The sequence below is a fragment of the Lepidochelys olivacea genome, assembly GCF_965140295.1.
Source record: "Lepidochelys olivacea isolate rLepOli2 genome assembly, chromosome: 7".
NCBI lineage: Eukaryota > Metazoa > Chordata > Testudines > Cheloniidae > Lepidochelys > Lepidochelys olivacea.
Window position 1 is genome coordinate 40,806,139 of NC_140417.1, and position 18,738 is coordinate 40,824,876.

Sequence of the window (18,738 nt, forward strand, 5' to 3'; positions counted from 1 at the left end):
GTGGCACGATACAACTTTTTGGGGAGAAATTTAGTAGAAAACGATTATTTTTTTTTACAATATAACACTCGAAGAGGGGCAGCACATAACTTGCAGCCTAAGGGAACCAGGAACCATAGTGGCCTTAAAGCAACTTTGCATTCTTCTGATCCTTGACTTTTCCAGGAACTTAGAGCCCTGGGAGAATGTCTACATTCTGTCAGCCTCCACAAGCTGCCCTATGGGGTGCAGTGCTACCTGGAATATCTGCAGTGCAATCTGCTGCAGCCCCATCACAAGCAAGTCCCCTGCAATGGGGCCCGGGAGGGAGTAGCTTCCAGAGCCGCTGCACTCGAGAAATCCTTATCCAGCCATATAATGGCTTTTAGGGCCCCTTTATGCTGACATGGCCCTCTTACCTGGTGTAAAGAGCTGGAGTGGAGATAAAGATCTCACCCAGCATCTGTACATACAAATAACTTTGTACACACAACCGTGGGATTGTCGGAGCTGCTTAGGAAGCAAAATTGAACCTTTTCCAATTTCTGCTACAGCAGAAACACTGAAAGGCATTTTTTTAAAATTTGTATTTAACAAGGAAACATTGGCTAAGGATTTATGTAACCAATTGACAAACTCAAACTCACACAGGATACCATTGATAACTAAACCCTGCAATCACTTTCAAACAAAATAAATTGAATTTAAAGACAGAGAACATCTTCATAAACAAAATTGTTCAAAATGGAAAATGACCAAAATAAAGGGCAACGTGCAGAGAATTCTCCTTAGAGAAATTAAGGCTGCCCCTTCCAACAGAGTCGACAGAGGCAAGACATAGTGACACATATTAATATCTATCTGAATATCTATTCAAAGGAAAATATTTTGCTCATATAAAAAGGTATTGTCTGAGTGCCTTAAGTTCAAAATTATAAAGTGCCTGAGACTGATCAGATGAATGTTAGTTAAGTTGTTGGAGATAAAAGTAATGAATAAGCCAATTTCATCAAATGGTGACAACACAACGACCCATCACATGGGAAACCTAGGATTCAGAGTTGGGTTCTAGGTTCAGGCCATGTATCTTAAATCTCCCATTTAGCAACAATTTGTGCCACAATCCAATGAGGCTGATTAGATAGAAGAGGCCTTGTGAAACTGCTCAATTTATTCTCCAGGGAAGGCTGCCAGACGTCACTTTGTCCAGTACACTGAGCCTAAGAGAGCAATGCTGGCATCATCCCTGAAGGAACAACTTCATGTGCCCACAGTGCAAGGTGAGCTGTCCGCTGTAGCACCTGCAAAGGAGAAGATTCAAAGAAGAAAACAGCAGAACAAGAGACTGCAGGAAGGTTGAGACACATAATAAATTATTGTTGGTATCACTGTGCAGCAAGCAGAAATAGATTTCTCTCCAATGATTTTAAGCTGCTAGTTGCATCAACATTAGTGTCAGAAGCAGTACCTCGGGAGAACTGGGACAGGAGGAAGCACTGCCAGCATCTCACGGCAAACCACGCCACACTTTGCTATCACTGTTACAGAGGATTAACATCAGGAATTTAAAATAACATCTATGGTTGTTGGGGAGGGGAGAGTCTGATTTGGCCTTAAGCGCCTTTGTGTGTTGCTACCGCTAAAACAGTTACCAGTGCTTGCTATGAAAGCTATTTTTAATTATTTCAGACACTTGCCGATATTTCACTACACAAATTTTTTAAGGAATCAAGGCTAAATCTTTCACTCTCCTAAGATGGCTGTTAAACATTCATCTTCTTTGAGCTCTAATACCACCTTACTCTTAGCTTTTATGCAGCATTTAATAGCAAATGTATGAGCATACATGTGAGTTAAAGAATTTTGTTCACTCTTTGTACTTCATTAAAAGTAGGTCACTTTAAAAGAGGATAAGACAACCTGAGCTTACTGACTTCTGCCATCGGATATTACAAAGGTAAGGCCACTCCAGCTACACAGTGATGGTTAAAAAAAGCACAACCAGAACATTAAAAAAAACCCAGCTAATCTCTCTACAGATATCAAAGTCACTATAGTTACCCTACTAAAACTAGAATGTTACTCTGTGTATTTCTCTTTGGGTATAATACATCATATGAATGATAAAATAGTCTTTCATTGAGGGCCTGGATGACATTTCACTTCTATAGTTTGTGGTCTGGGTTCTTATCTCATTTTTTGGTATATTTATGTCCACACAAAAACTGATACAAGTGTGCTGGAGTGCAGCAAAGAGGATATAATTGATAACGTAAAGGAGCTGTAACAGCGGGACATATTTAAAGATCATGGGTACAAGAACAACTTATTCTTCCTGTACTTATTTTTTCTTACTGCTAATTACTGAATGTTGCTTAAATTCATTTTTATTTGTTGACCACCCCTCTTGGTACATCCCTTTAAAATACCAGTGATTAACAAATGGCCAACACCAAATGAAACTCAACCCATGAAAGCCACCACAAAGCAAATAGACAAGTCTTGCAGTATGTTCTGAAGATCAGCAAAATAGGGACAAGTTTAATCTGAGGATGGTTAGTAAAACCATTGCAACTGATTTCTGTTAGGTTAACACAAGACAGTAGCTTCTAAGATACCCAAGTCTTAAAATACATACAGCTTTATGGATCAAGATAAACAACTTGAACTTTATCCCACTCTTGCTATCCAGACTGAGATTTTCAACCCAGTTTCATAGCCCTCAGGGGGTTCAAGAGAGCTGGGATGGCATTAAACCTTTTTGGTATTAACCCCAGCTAGAAAAGTGGTCCATTTGCAAAACTGTACCTGAGGTTGAAGGCAACATACTGAGACTCAGACCTCACATGCAGCTTGGATTATCTGTGAGATGTTCACTTAATGATGTATATGGTTTTATATTTTGAGTCACATTTATGCATAGTTAAAAATAAACAACACAGCAAATCTAGAATATGTACAACATACAAAATACAGACAATACTGAGAACCATTAGTACAGCTCAGCACAGGTGGATTCTGACAAAGGTGATCTGTAGTGACCATAACAATAGCTGCACACAAATGTATAAAGCACTAATATCTTTGAATCCTAAAGATCACTAATTTTAAGGACCTCAGGTATGACAGACATTATATAACATCTTTAAGATTGTTAAAATGCATTAAGTGTTAGTGGTGGTTCCTTTTCCCAGTAAACCCAATTTTATTAGAAAAGGAGGTCTTTTGTAAGTATCCTTCTTAAAGGAAATAAAATGTTCTGTTTGAAGCCCATTAGTTAGTTTGGTTTGAAGCCCATTAGCATTAAATTTTGCATTCCAGTTAATTTGTCATTTATCTAGGAAAACCTCATTGTAGAAACAAAACACGAGACGATTCTTTAATCCCTTCCCAAATCAATCTGGTAACAGCAATGTAGCATTCAGATTAAATCCTATTTTGAAGCTTTTGGAGAAATTTAGACCATTTGATGTACTGATAAAACAAGAATCCACTAGCACCTTGTCTTCTGGCTGCCCTTCAGTGTGTTTTTAACCTGAAACTGAAAGTTATTTGCTTGGAACTGAAGAGCTAGGCACACTGTTCCTTAGTCAGGTTCGTGTACATGATGAAAGAAGAGAAAAGGTCAATTGTGTCAAAACGTCCTTGCACCTGATGAACGCAACTGCTCAAACTCACTGGGTTAAGAAAACAATAGAACAAAGGATTCCGTACTTCACTGTCACCATACAAGGCGTGTACAAAACGAGCAGATCACCCACAGTAAGCACATCTCAGCACGTGAATAATTTTCTAACCTTATCCCGTATTTGTGGCTTGCTTTTTTTTTTTAATGAATATATATAAAAATGCAGTAACTGGAATTACTCAAGAAATGTCACAGAGTGAAAGTGAAGAATTCTGACTTCAGTGGGTCTGCAAAAAAGGCACAGACAAAAAAAAGCCACTTTCCCCTCTTCAGTGCTGGTTTCACTTTTTACCTTTCTAAATAAGTCACCTGCCAGTAGAAGTGATTTTTGGTTAGACAAAAAAAGTGTCAAAGGCTAAAAGTCAAGGAGTTAAACCTCATTTTCGACAATATATTCTTGAAAACTGAAAATCAGTCAGATGATCAATGTTCAAGATATCCTCGTTAGGGGTATCATATCACAGCATGAAGAATGCCAAATTGGGTAACATTCACCATCCATGCTGAGATATGCCAGAGTGCTGACTCTTCTGACAAAGCAGAATACATTGCAGCTGCTTTCAGTTTCTTTAGCAGCTAGCATTGCAGCAAAAGAACTTCAGAGTGCAATACAATTATAAAACAACAGCTCTAAAAGTCATCATCATTCCTTTAAATTTCAGAACTTATGCACTGGATAAGGAGTAAATGGGGCAACCACAGGCAAATTCATGACACTCCATCTGCCACCCCAAATGCTAACTTGTGGAAATGATTCTAAATTAGGAGAAAAACTGAGTGCGTTTAAAAAAAAACTAGATTAAACTGCAGAACCAACTGAATTGCCTAGAAGGGAGTCCATCCTAAGGGTTACGAACAAAATCTGATATTTAAACTTTAACTTTCCAATCTACAACGTTGTGGACATACATCTGTCTCCACTACATTAATGCTACGTAGAACACAGACCAGTGGTGTTTGGTCTTTAGTAGCTGGAGAGAGAGTCTCTCAAATGAGGGAGTCAAAGCCAAGAAGTCCAACGCAGGCAGGCCAGACACTGATGCAATGTGTCAAGAGATGAGAAGGCTCTTCTCTCCCTTTCCTGGTTGCTTGAAGAGAAAAATCTCTCCAGCACTCCAATCAGGGAATAGGGATATCCCTGTTTTCTTCCTCTACTCAGCATCTGGGTTTCACTCAGATACTAGGTGGGTGAAGAATTGAGGCAGCTCTCATACTGCTAGCTCAATTTGGTTAGCATTCTTGTGTTCCTCCTCTCTTGCTGGCTGTGCATAGGAACTACACCTAACTGCACGGAGATTAGCAAAGACTGTACCTTCTGAGGTTAGGGGAGGGAGGAGTCAGACTACAGTGCAAAAGGCACAATCTTAGGAGTGGCACTGCCTTTGGGTCTCAGGATCTTATGATTTATAACAGCAGTACCTGCAGCCAATGACTGAGACTCCCAACTGATAGGGGAAAAAAGCCTCTGCATTTTTTAGAGAGTTTCATACGAGAGAAGTGGAACTAAGGGCTGGTAAATTTAAAAATTCTATTATTAGAGAAGCAGCAACAGCTGTATCTAAACAGCTATTCCTATGATACAACAGACACACAATGCAGCAAATGTAGCCACAGTTTGTATGGGCTGCTGAGTCAGAGCTGCTAATAAAGATGGGAGAATCCATACCATTTTGCCTGCCCTGAGGCAAGGACAAGGCAACAAGTTTCTGGAGAGAGGTTCTTTTTTTTCTCTGTCACATTGGTAGCTTAGCAACTTCTGTTTAACAAACTATTTCAGATTGTTTCAATGGCGTCAGTGAAAACAGACAAGCTCTTATGCAAGTTAGGCCAGATTTTATACCACAGCTAAAACTGCACCTCTCAGTGTGGAGCTGTGCAAGAGAAAGCTCTACCTCCATGGCTTCCTGTGGGCTCTGCCACTGGGAAGCTGCTTGAGACTCTGTGGAAACTCTGCAGGCAGAGCATCCGTGGAAAATGTAGTAGAATAGAACATTGCCTGGCTTTCCTCTCTAGGTCTGCACTTACAAACAGATCTTCTGGTGGACCAACTCCGGTAGGTGAGAGAGACAGAGCTCTTCCTCAGGTCCGAGCATTGCAGCTAAATACAAGGTGGAACAGATAGTTTAGCATAAGCAGCTACCACGTATTCTAAGAGACCATTCAAGGTCAAGTGGCCCATTAACACCCCTGCAGTCATAGGACAAAAATGGGAGTTACATATTGTTGCAATACGTTCCAGTTTCCTTGTTAAGTCGATGATTTTCAGTGTGCACTAAATGCCCCCAACAACAACTATGTGGTTGAAACGAGACAATCACTACGCTCTTGAATGAACTAACACAAGAAAATTATAAAAGACAAATCACCACAATACCTGTGGGTGAACACTTTTCACAAAGCCATCACTTCATATCTGACCTATAAGTCCTCATCCTCAAAGGAAACCTGCACAACACTTTCAAAAGACGAGCTGGGGAGCTTACATTCATAACTTTGCTAGATGCTAAAAATCATGGTCTTATAAAGACACTGGATTTATGGTTTATCATTTATATATATTCATAGCCATTTATAAGGACAAGGAACAGTCATTTAGCCAGAGCGATAAAACGAGAATGATGCTATCAAACTGGTGGTTAGGGCACTTGCTTTGGGAAAGGGAGACCCAAGTTCAAGTCCCTGTTCTAATTATTAATTATTTATACAAAGTGGAACAGATTCCATGGGCCAGATTGAGAGAGACCCTCACCAGAATATCCCATTGCCTGGTGACTAGAGTGTTCTCCTGCAATATGCGAGACCAAGTTCAAATCCATGCTCCACATCAGATGTGGAAGGGGGGAATTGAATCTGGGTCTCCCACATCCCACTGTCCTAACCACTAGGCTAAAAACTATAAGGAGATCACCATCATAGTTTGCTGGGCCTGATTATCTACTGGCTTACAGCTTGTGTAGTCATTTAGACCTGTGCAAAATGGGTGTAAAATTCTACTTCTAGAATATCTACTTCTAGAAGATCTACTACTTCTAATAATCATTTTGCACAAATCTACATGTCTACACAAGATGAAAAGTAGCAGAGAATTTGATGTGTCTAGGGTCAGCGTTGTCTGCATATATTTAATGTACATAACTTTATGTACATAACATAATGTACATACTTTGATGGATTCATCAAAGTAGACAGGCATAAAGTAAGAGAAAGTCATCAGATACTACCAGCATTCTTTCTGTGAAAAAAACAGGGCAGTGATGAACTCGCTGAACTCAATGTCAAAGCTCAACAATTAATGCAACAAACACAACCTTTAGAAACATTTTTGAAATATTGTCTCACATTTATGCTACCTACCATACATGTCCTATTAAAGTTGCTTGAAATTACCTTATTTTTTAAGCACAGAAGCAGTAGCTAACATAGATAATTTGCTCCAAAAGGAACTGTGATTCAGTTTCCCTAATAATACCTTCAGTTCAGAGCACACTGCCCATGAATAAGACAGACCAGGAGCAAGTAAGATAACCAGTGAGTGGGAAAAACCAGCCTGAATACTTACATGAATAAATTAACACTAGCCTCAGAAAACTTGACGTTGTCTCATGTAACAAGCAAGGAGACACTTGCTAGTTTTCTCCTTTACCCAAATTTCATTTAAAGTAATACCCAGTTCTAAACAGAACCTTTTAGTAGATAATTTCAAATGTCAAGCTAGCAGGTGAGCTGGCTTATATTGACTTTAAAAGCCCCATGGAGAAAGTGCACCTTGCACTATTTGTTTAGTTTCCCACAACAAAGTGAGCAAAGCCAAAGTCAGTCAGCAAATGGCATGACATTCTGAAAACAGACACAAAATGAGCAATCAAATCTTATCACTTTGGGGGGAAAAAAGCCATTCAGCTGAGATGCTTATGTTTGGGTAACCTGACAGAACGTTTGTTGTTCTGCTAGCTAAATAATAGAAGTATATCAAGATAAAGAAAATACCTACAACTGACAAGAATGCATTCACATACCCCACCAAATCATTAGAAACGCAGATCTCACCTTGTCAATATATGATCAGTATTGTAGACCAATGACACAGGAGGGTCAGTGGAAGACCATGGGATAAATCCCACCCTATTAACCTATCTCATTTCAGGTGCTAATCTCTCATCTAGACAAGAGTGCATGGCCTGGATTCACCCCCTGAACCCAAAGCTGTGCAGTGAAGACACCCCCCTATTCTGAGCAAACTACAACCCAGGTGATGTCTTCCCTTCCCCCTCCACCATGTGGCCTTGGAGGCTAAACAGCAGCAAGTAACCAGCAACTTTGTACCCAGTAGGAGCAGAAGCACCCAAAGCAAGGACCTCTGGACATGGAGAGAACTATTCAGTTTTGACTGGAATTACTCTGCTCTGTGCTAACTGGGTGTTTGTTCCAACCCTCCCCCACCCTCAACATCTCTTCATCTGAGCTTCATTCCAAACCTGCCCCATCCCCCTTACCTCTTGTCTTCCCTTTTCTTTCCATTTAGCTGATCCCCTCCCAACTATACCCAGGTCCCTCTCCACACACCATCAAAAATAATGGAACTAACACAGTGTTTGCCACCACCACATTGTTCAGTCTGCTTGTATGTCCTCCTCCTCACCTGACCCTGTGTCTGTCTGGTCTGTTTAGACTGTAAGCTCTTCAGGGGAGGCACTGTCTATTGCTCTCTGTTTGTACAGTACCTACTACAATCGGGCCCCACTCCTGGCTAGTCCTTAGGCACTACCAGAATAAACATGATTAATCATAATAATGTGGTCACAATTTGAAATGCGTGGTAGACAGGTACTAATTCCTCACTAGTAGAAATTTTGCGCTTTGGATGCAATAGTGGAGCATGACAACTCCGTCCCCATAATATCCACTGCTCTAATACTTATGTTAAAAAATCATTTATACAGGGGACAATAACTAATTTCTGTGGGTCATAAATGTATTCATGCTGCATGACTCAAAGAGAAATCCACTTATCACATCAACAAAGGAATACTGAATGTCAAATACCATTTTACAAATGCTAATCTCACCAACTTTATACACAACTCATATTTTAAATTTATCACTGTGATGCCTTTTTTGGAGGAACAGGGAGAGAAAACAAGCTTGTACCTGAGCTAGAGATAGGTGCCAAAAATACCCACTCACTTCCTAACTCCAAATTAGGAATAGATTGCTAGCATAGACCTCCAGTTAATTGGCATTGTGAGGTATTTACAATGAGTATATAGATTTCAGTTCAATCTGTAATTAAATTCCACTTCATGGGAATTTTCAAACACTAATTAAGCCTGCTGCACTTGAATATTTGTGACCCTGCTTCTAAATAATGCCAAAGGATAGAAATTCAATGTTAAAATACACTTTCTTGTTCAAATCCCTATTTGTTATGCAAAATGCATCAGCAGCTATCCATCCTCCAAACATCAACACATAAAAGAGCTTCAACAGGCTATGAGGTTGAGAGATAGTGTTTTCAGTTATTAATCAAGTTTGCTGCCCCATGAGGCAGTGGGCTCTAGGACAGAATATACATTTGGGTGACTGGGCTCACGACTAATGGTGACCAGTGGAGTGGTCTCTAACTTTGAACTTCTCAGATACCAAAGCCAAAGGTCTGATCAAAGAAAATGCCATACTGAAATCCAGAAGAATAAACTGTGGGTGAGAAAATAGCAAGCATGAGGGTTTCTCAGAAATTTCTTATGTCCAATTGGGAGGGCTCTGTTCTCGTGCTTGCTAAGAACTGGGAGGTACACACAATATATCAGCTCCTTTGCAATATGATGAGACCTCCCTAGTCTAGATCAAGAAAATGGCCAGTCATTAGTCTCCCAAGAATATGTGAGACTGAAATAAGATACTATGTGCTGACAGATTGGCCTGAGACATTACACATAAAAGCAACCCCAGGAGACTCATCCAAGACAACACATCATTATCAGTTAAGCCTGGGCTGTTTAGGAAGTAGAGACAAGTGTAAACAATGAATCGTAACTACATCCTGTTGGTTTCCTGCTGTGTTCCCTATTTCTGTGTGAAGATGTACTTATATTCTTTGAACTACTGGAAAAGCCAACCTGTTTGTATACCAGCTTACTGCTGATGCTGAGCTAAGAGATGGATTTAGCTTCTGGAAACAATATTAAAATGGTTTAAATGGGCTTTATAGAAGTTAATTTTCTTCTGCTGTTATGTGTGTGTGTTAAGTGTAACATTTCTCATACTGCAATTTTAAAATGTTCTGTCCCACTAGAGGTGTTAACACTGCCTGGGGAAAGGGTCACTGGGGCAAGTATAGCACAGCTTGAGAAGTTTTAATTTGCAGCAAATATACCCGAGATGTGCTGAGTGTTTAAACACAGGTTTTACATCTCCAGTGAAGCAGTCGCAGTTACTGTAAAGCTGCTACAGATGGTACTAACAGTGCCAATATCCTAAGCAAGAAGTGTCCTTGAGGGAAATGTCATAGGTTCTACCCACTTAGCCCCACTCATAAATTTAAGCAAACGCTAATGGTCAGCGGAAGTTGAAAGAATGTGTATCGGGGTATAATTTGCCCCCCAGATTAAAGAAATGGACGGACTGGGATTCTGAGCAGCATTAAATTCCTACATATATTATTACCGATTCTGAGCTCTACTCACACAAATAGTGTATACTCCTGTCCCAGGGGTGCCATCTGTCTATTCTAAACAGCATGCGCTATATGAGTTCCCTATGCATAGTCTTCTTCCTGAGCATTTCTTTAACTGTTATCAGATGTCATTCAAAATCTACTCTGACACTTCTTTCCCAATATGGCCTTGGGTCAGATCCAAAGTTTCTCCAGAGAATGCATGTGGGAAGAGCCAGATGAACAGTAATAATCTGGTTTCTCCTTTCCATTGTGGTGAATGGAACGGGAGCACAATCAAAGGATCCAGGCTAGGAGGGTATAGCAGGGTAAGTGGCAACTCCACTGTATACCCCTCTATCCTTTTCTCTTGCCTCCTTCTGGAGGTATCAAGGCTGAAAAAATGGATGCGATACGCTGCATTGTTTCCACGCACAATACCATAGGGAAACCTAGTACAAGTTAATGCTGGCTGGGTCAATATTATCCTGTAGGGGTTCAACTTTTGCAAGGTAGAACCCAGCAGGAGAGTGCACGTCAGCAGAGATCAGGCCTATATTGCTATGAGTTCAAAAGGTGACTGGGAGAGTCCAGCTGCAGAAAAAAAACAGGGCACCCAAGCAGATGGCTCTTGTCTCCAGCACCTACTGTGGATTTTGGGGGCAAACTTTCCACCCTCTGACACAAATAACCTGGAGGAAACTAAGTGGAAACTTCCAGAATCTTCCCACCTTTGGCAGGCAGCATTAACCTACATAGGAGAGCATTGGCCCTTATGTTCCCAATGAATTCAGCTCCATTATCACACTGAAGGATGGTAGGGATTTGCAAAGGAACTTAATTTAGTTTTGGATAAATTTGTATTAAATGCCCAGACAATTCCAATACACTTGGGGTAGTATTCACAAAGGGGGCTTCGGCACCCAACACTCAGCTGTTCCACTGTGTATAGATAATTAATCATTAATTGGCACAGGAAGACTGGAACTTCGGTCTCCCACCTCCTACGTGAGAGGTCTATAAAGTCATTCTAACCCTCTGTCTGGCCCAATGAATATTTAACTATTTTACACTGTGGAACAGTTTCAACAGGAGAGACTGAGAGACTCCTGCCCTGCCCCAAAAATCCTATCGCCCTGTGGTTTGGGCACCGTCTGGGGAGATGGGATACCCAAGTTCAACTCCCTGCACCACAAAGCAGGCAGAGAGAGACTGAACCCTGGTCTCCCATATACTGCATGAATGCTCTAATGACCAGGCTAAAGATTATAAGTGGGGTGTTGTGTCGGTTTAGATATGCTCTGAGCACACTTATCCAATTGGGCTCCAAAAGCAGCACAGGAAAGGAAGACTCCTAGTTTGTGAATCTTGCTGGGGCTTAGAAGCGAATTAGGTACTGAACAATTGGGCAGTGTCAGGACTCAGTGCACATGCCCAGCTGCTAAAAGTTAGTCACCTAGATGTCTTTACCAGAGGAAACTTAGGAATCCAGGAACTTTAGGTGCTTACAATGTTAGACGGCAGATAAGCAGGTGTTCTGTGAATGCAAGCAGGGCCTAACTGTTGCAGTTAGTCATCTCCAGTGGCAGTTAGATGCCTGTGTGCCTCGGTGAATCCCACCCTCGTGTTCTATGCGACATCTGAACAAGGAAAAACAGCAACAGTAAATGGGCATGGAATACTTCAGTTCTGATGAGCAAAAATGCTCAAATTGGAGTTCCCTCTGTTGAGAAGTGCTGCTGGCAGGACATCCTCCGTGAGGTCCAGTTGACTTGGGAACGTGCTTTCCCCCACTTGTTACACTAGAGCTCAGACTTTTAAAACCTTCTGGACATGGTGCAAAGTGCAACTTCTTTCTTAGGTGGGGTAGGAGTAGGGGTCTAAGGAGACTGTTAGAAAGTGGTTTATTATAATTGGAGGTGCAGGGGGGGGCAATCAGTTTATCTATTAAAGTGGTCATAGAAAAATATGAAGGCAATATGTGCTCTATTTAGGCACAAAAAGTTCCTACATACTGCATATGATAATGTGAACAAAGTTAAACATGTATTTAAAAGTTAGTCCCTTTCTCTACTTGTCTGAGAAAATAGAAGTTTAGTATGTGAAAAGGCTAGGATACATGCAGGATCAGACCTTACCTCACTATGCTAACTGGGAAGGGCTTTGGCAGCAAAAGAAGATGGCTTTCACTGTTTAAAGCCCTGCTTTTCTTTTAGATACATGTATGTACATACACAAATCAGGGGTAGGATATGAACATCAAGTCTGAATCCTGCATGTGTGTTGGCAAATAGGCATGAAATAAAAATGATTTTCTGAAAACACAAAAGAAAGGAATGAGTTAATTAGTGCAGCAATCTGTAAGGAAAACCTGCATGGGCATATCTTTCACTGTCTTTGAGACGCTGCTCTTGGGTTCTGGAGCAAGTATTTTAATTAAAATATCACACAATTTTCAGAAAGTCACCTAGTACTTAAAATTAATCTAGAACCGCTGTGTAAAATGGTCCTCAAAAGTTTAAATATCTAGACTTTTACATTAATCTTGATGTTAAAAAACCTACAGTCCCGCATAGAAACTGTCAAACTTTCAGCCAGCTCAAACAAAATCAGGCACAAACAAATTAAAACTCAGCCTATGAATTACTAATCTCTTCCCTTTCATAATCTTCCATTTGCTCTGTTTTTGTCACCATTTACGGTGTGTCAGATTTCACCACAACAATTTCTTAGAAGCCAACATTTGTTTCCCTGACACTAAAAACTAGAAAAGTACATATAGTGCTCATTGAAAGACTTCATTGTTTTCTTGACTCTTTCTGTTGTATAATGTATCTTCTAGTTTTTTATGCTAACCTTGTTACAGTTATCTCCCTCTCTTCCACTGTTGCCTTATATTTTTCTAAATTTTGCATCAGTGCATTCCTAGGAGCATTCCTTCCCATTCTGTGGCAATTTCAATTGCTGTACAAATGTCTAGCTTCCACTTATTTATCAGTTTGAAGGTTTTAATTTTTTGTAAATCAGTCTGGTTCAATGCTAAACTTCTGTATTAAAATAATTTTTATTTAAATAACTTTTAACTTACATTACTGTTCTAACATTTAACTATTCAGAGTACCTTTGAAAGGATTCAGAACTGATGGAAAACTCATGTGACCATATTTTAACAGAAACAGGCTAGAGTGTCTCCACTGGTTTATATACCGTAAGTCTCTGTTCCGGCTTTGCTAGCTTTGTTTGTTGGTCTCTCCTGTTTTGTGGCACCAAATAATTGGTCCGTTTTGTTACACTGTTGGTTTTTGCTCCTTAGTGACTCTGTTTGAATAGTTTAATAAAATTATGTAAGGCTTTATTGGATTGTCATAACTAAAAATTAAATGAACCCACACTTGTTCAGCAGCCACTGTCAATTTATATCTGCTGTATAACAACCACCCATTTGAAAACAAAAACAGTGGGGAAGGAGGTGCAAGATACACATTACACAATTCCTTAGCAAGAGGATAGTTACCGTACACAAAAGCTGGTTTCTGAAAATGAATATATGGTTAAATTGCACATTGATTCTTTCGGCTTATCATAGTCTTTTTACAGAAGAGACGCTGCTAGAAAATGGGGTGATTTTAGTTTTGACTGTTAAATCCAGAGGTGATTAAAATCCAGGTGCCATTGACTCAGTCTTTAAAGTTTGGGTCTTAAATGGTTTCGGTTTGCACCAACCCCATTTCTAAAAGACTGATACGTCAGATAATTACTGTACAGCAGCTGACAAGCTTATTCTCTGGTGCTGTAACACCATCGCTAAAATGTAACATCTCTTGGAGGTGCTGCTTCAGACATGACAGCACAGATATTACCAAGGCAACAGCTGCTTCTGTAGATGGATGTAGAAGTGAACAAGATAACACATGCATCAGTATTAAAGACACCTTTTGCTTTTACATTTCAGGATCTCTGAAAAACTGTCTCACATGATTTCTCACTTAAATAATTAATATATTAATTACTATTAAAAGGAATGGATAGTTTTGCTGTTCTCTGAAGAAAAAATGTCTTGCATATTTATATTAGCGCACACTACATAAAATGTTCGATTAAATATATTTACATATTAATTTCTGGAAGGAATACATCTGATATTCTTCCAGCTAACTCAGCACACGGTAACAGCAGTCTTTCCTCCTTCATAAGGTATCATTACACTTGAGGTGGCCTCACAGACTCAAATTCCATGGAAAGTTATACAACTATCAACACAGAGCTGTTCAACTGGTTCAAATGGTGTCTTGTACACTGACAGATAGCTGGGTGCTCCTTGATTTTTGTACCACCATGTTAAGAAAAACTATTTAAAATATTTTAATGAAAATTAATTTGAGCTCAAGCAGGGACATATTTGTATTTTCCCCACAGAAAGGGTTTTCATAGGCTTTTCAATAAAGCCTAAATAGTAGCTTTCCAATACAACAAAGCCATACTTTATAGCAAGAAATTCCTTAAGAATAATGAGAACAAGGATCCACACCACATCTACAGTTAGGAAACACAAGATCAATGAAAATGTAAAGAAGAGTCTAAAGAAGACATGTAACTGACAAAATATATTATATGTTCACTCGGTAAATCTTACTATATTAATCAGTATGCTCTGGCAAACTCTTTTTTAGCATTAATATATGAGGTTAGATATTTAATAACCAGAATTCAAAAAGCACAAGAAAGGGTATGTACAACAGTATCAACAAGGGTTGAGTTATATTTGCATTGTCTAACTTAGGTGCCATAATTTCAAAGGCTTTAAACCAGACCTCAAACAGCCACTTTGAGTTTAAGTGGTTCTTCCTAGCAGTGTGTAGGCACTAAATCAAATATCAACATGGGAAAGGTATAGCAGACAAAATTCTTCACTAATTACACCTTATAAACTTCCTAATATGATATCATACAGGCAAATAGACTCAGGTCAGATATATTTCAATATGGTGAAATGTCAAGTGTCAGCTTTCAGGTGAAATTTTTCTATCAGCTCTTACACTTATTCAATACACCGTGAAAATAAATTGAGTGTTGTAATGTTGAGGTGCTACTTGCTCCGTAGATCTGTGCATGCAGAGTAACCACCACAGCTCTCTCATGTAGCCATGCACAGGATCCTCACCAACCAAAGTTCGTGGATCTTGTAATGGAGAGGAAGTGGCCTGGGGTCACACAAGCCCTGCAGGGAATCTGCAGCATTCAGCAATGTGAAAATGTCCTTTGGGGATTTTGGGGGGTGGCTGCTGGTAGAGGAAGCTCAAGCAGCATGGTGTCACTGAAGGTAGGCTGGCTGAATCTTTGGGCTGCAGAGCCACATGCTTCCCTACAGATGGCCCTCAAGGGATCTGTGGCATCCAAGGATGCAACTTGTTACTCATTGCAAGAAAGAAAACTCCATGGGATGGGGTGATTTTACCCTCTGAAAATGTATACAACCAGCTTGGCAATTTTCTGGACTCTTGGTCCTATTACTATTCTTGGTGCATGTGAAACTCATGTCCATATGAACAAACTCCATTTTGATTGTTTCCTTCATTCCATAGCAAAAGAAGATCCTATAGAATGTCATCTTAATAGTGTTGAATTCAAATGACAGTGAAGAGAGATACAAGTTTTAGTAGAATGCATGAGGCTCTATTTTTAAAAATATATTTAAAGTTTGACCTATCACTATCCCTTTGAAGTTTGACTTTTATCCCCAACTAGATAGATTCCCAGTGTACAAAGCCATCTCTGCATGTATTCAAAAATATCTCAATATAGTGTACAATCAGTCCGTAAAAAGAAAAGGAGTACTTTTGGCACCTTTGAGACTAACAAATTTATTTGAGCATGCATCCGATGAAGTGAGCTGTAGCTCAGGAAAGCTTATGATCAAGTAAATTTGTTAGTCTCTAAGGTGCCACAAGTACTCCTTTTCTTTTTTGCGAGTACAGACTAACATGGCTTCTACTCTGAAACCAATCAGTCCGTAGTATTCCCACCTAAAAGACATGTTTCCAAGCCACAAGTTTAAAAATAAAGATCAAAATTGAGGGCTTGGGAAACGTTATTTTATATGAAGTATCACATGCAGATTAATAGTGGAGTCAGCATGCCATGTTACTTGGTTCCATGCAGTCTGTCTGGGTATAAGGAATAATGTTCCGTTTGTGTTTCAAACTGTGCAGAAAAAGTAATTAACAATTCCATCCAAGCATGCATTAGGCTAGGCTTTCAGCTGGTTAAACTGACAAAGCTCCCTTGAAGCCCATGATGTTCTGATGACTTGCTCAAGCTGCAAATCTGGTCCATAAAGTTCCACAGATATTTAACGGGTGTACTGAGTTATGTATCTCAGAGGTATTGCCATATTTGTATATTAGCACATACTGTACTACACCAAGATCTTCTCCACAGTATTCCTGTTGCATTGTTTCTTCTACAGTATATCATGATATGTGAAGGTTGTGGTACTTCTAGAACTTGCTGCTCATTTTTTGGTAGTTTTGCCTAGTAAATCATTACTAAGCAGACTAAGTCTTTATCATAGTGCCAACACTTGACCATAATAGGTAACTGAAAAGCAGTATGTGTAGGGCTAAGAAGAATTTATTTAAGACAAACACGTATCTATTTCCCAAAGACTCTTTTCCTTATGTAAGCTTATAATATCACATTACATGATATTATAATAAAGTGACATGCTTATCACTAAACTAATACTTCAGGAATTTCAGTAATTAGTTCCTTACTCACGTCGAAATGAATAATTTTAAAAGGTTACTTAAAAAAAAAAAGAATCAGACATTAAACTAACTTCTACCTCTGAAACAAGGGGGGGAAATATTAAAATGAATGAGTGGATCTTGGTGGCATTACAAGAGAAGACAAAGACAATGAATACTATAGCTTCAAAGACAGTGTTATTAACCTAATGTGTTCCTTTCTCTTTTAGATATGAAAATACATTTACCATTAAATGCTGTGGGCAATTTATGAGAATAGACTATTGAATGATTATGCCTCAGCTTATTAAATGGAGGAAGGCCCAGTGTTGCAGTTACCAATAGAAAAAGCAAATACTCATAGCCAAATAGTAACCTAAGCAAAATTATCTACGGTATTACCAGAAGTCAAGGTAAGTCATAAGAAAATATATACTGTATATTGCCCTTTTGACCAATTTAATATCCATAACCTAAAAGTTCTCTTCATACCACTAGATACCTGTATAGAATAACAATTACTTCAAAGTAATTCTCCTCTTGCGCCCCAAAAAATATCCACAAGTTAGAGCATCCTCAGAATGCAATTTTCTTTTGCTATAAAATTGGAGCTGAATTTCTCATTTAGTTATTTGTCTGCTATTTAAAATGGAATTAGCACATTCACAACTTGAATATGCAGCCCTATTTTTACACTCTCACACTAGCTTTAACAAGTAGCCATATTTGACAAGCAGGTTGTCTAGGTCTTTATTCATTTCTCTTTTCAGAGCTGTTTTTCCTTTGTAGTGGTATACTGTCATTGTTGGGAATAACAGAAGTGCTGTATGAATCCTAGTTCAGAAGGGAAGCAAGATTACCCCCTCCACCATTTACTTTAGGTGGAGGTCCTTTATATGAATCTCACCACCCTGCACACCCCTGACTCAAATGAAGAAAGGGAAACACATTTACCTTCTGTTGGTGATGTCTGTAAATGCCTGCAGAGGCCCTCTGTGTCCCCATACGTCTCCTTAATTTTTACTACTGCTTCTGTTCCTCTGAGTTCCATGAGGGAGCGCAGCTCCTCCAGTGAGCACCCAAACTCTCCTGCATGGTTGGCCTCGTTTCTTTGGTTCTTGGTATAGAAATCGCTGTTTGTCATGTCACCCATTGTTGCTGATTGTATTGCTCCACTCTGTGCACTAGATGGAATTTTAAAATTGCTTCAAAATAGCAAGGGAGGAAACTCAAATTCCAACCTAAGGGATTAAGAAGAATCCAGTGGGTGTTCAGTGAACTCAGTGGAGAATGCCTCTGATGACTGAGGTGTCCCTGACCAAGTGATAGTCCGCAGGATGGCTGCTTTCAAGGCTGCAGACCAGCTCCATTCCATTCACCATTTCCCATTATGCTGCACTCAGGCTGTAGTATCTACATGGTCATCTCTTCCTCCGGACCTTTGGGATCAAAACACAAAGCACATGTTAGAAGAGTGAACCTAAAAACTTCAGAAAGAGCCTTTGAACTTCATTCTCCCAAACATAGTCCTTGATTAAAAAAAGCTAGATGCAAGAATCTGCACGTTGCTGCAGTTAGTCACAGCCGACCCCAAAGACTGATACTGCTTAGCTGTGTCATACATAAGGCTCTTTCCAGCTACAGCAGCAATAGCAGTGTTCCTTACTTTAATC

The 18,738-nt window shown here is 39.5% G+C and overlaps 1 protein-coding gene across 5 annotated transcripts in view; it reads right to left on the minus strand.

The window, feature by feature from the left end:
* The window catches only part of ATP2B2 (ATPase plasma membrane Ca2+ transporting 2), a 340,359-nt gene extending 322,042 nt beyond the window's left edge, over positions 1 to 18,317 (minus strand). For all 5 annotated transcript variants that reach the window (XM_084633885.1, XM_084633884.1, XM_084633883.1 and 2 more), the window contains exon 1: positions 18,020 to 18,317. In XM_084633885.1, coding sequence (XP_084490011.1) covers positions 18,020 to 18,218 — 199 coding nt within the window. In that variant the 5' untranslated portion in view covers positions 18,219 to 18,317. The remainder of the gene's footprint in view (positions 1 to 18,019) is intronic.
* Positions 18,318 to 18,738: the final 421 nt, after the last annotated feature.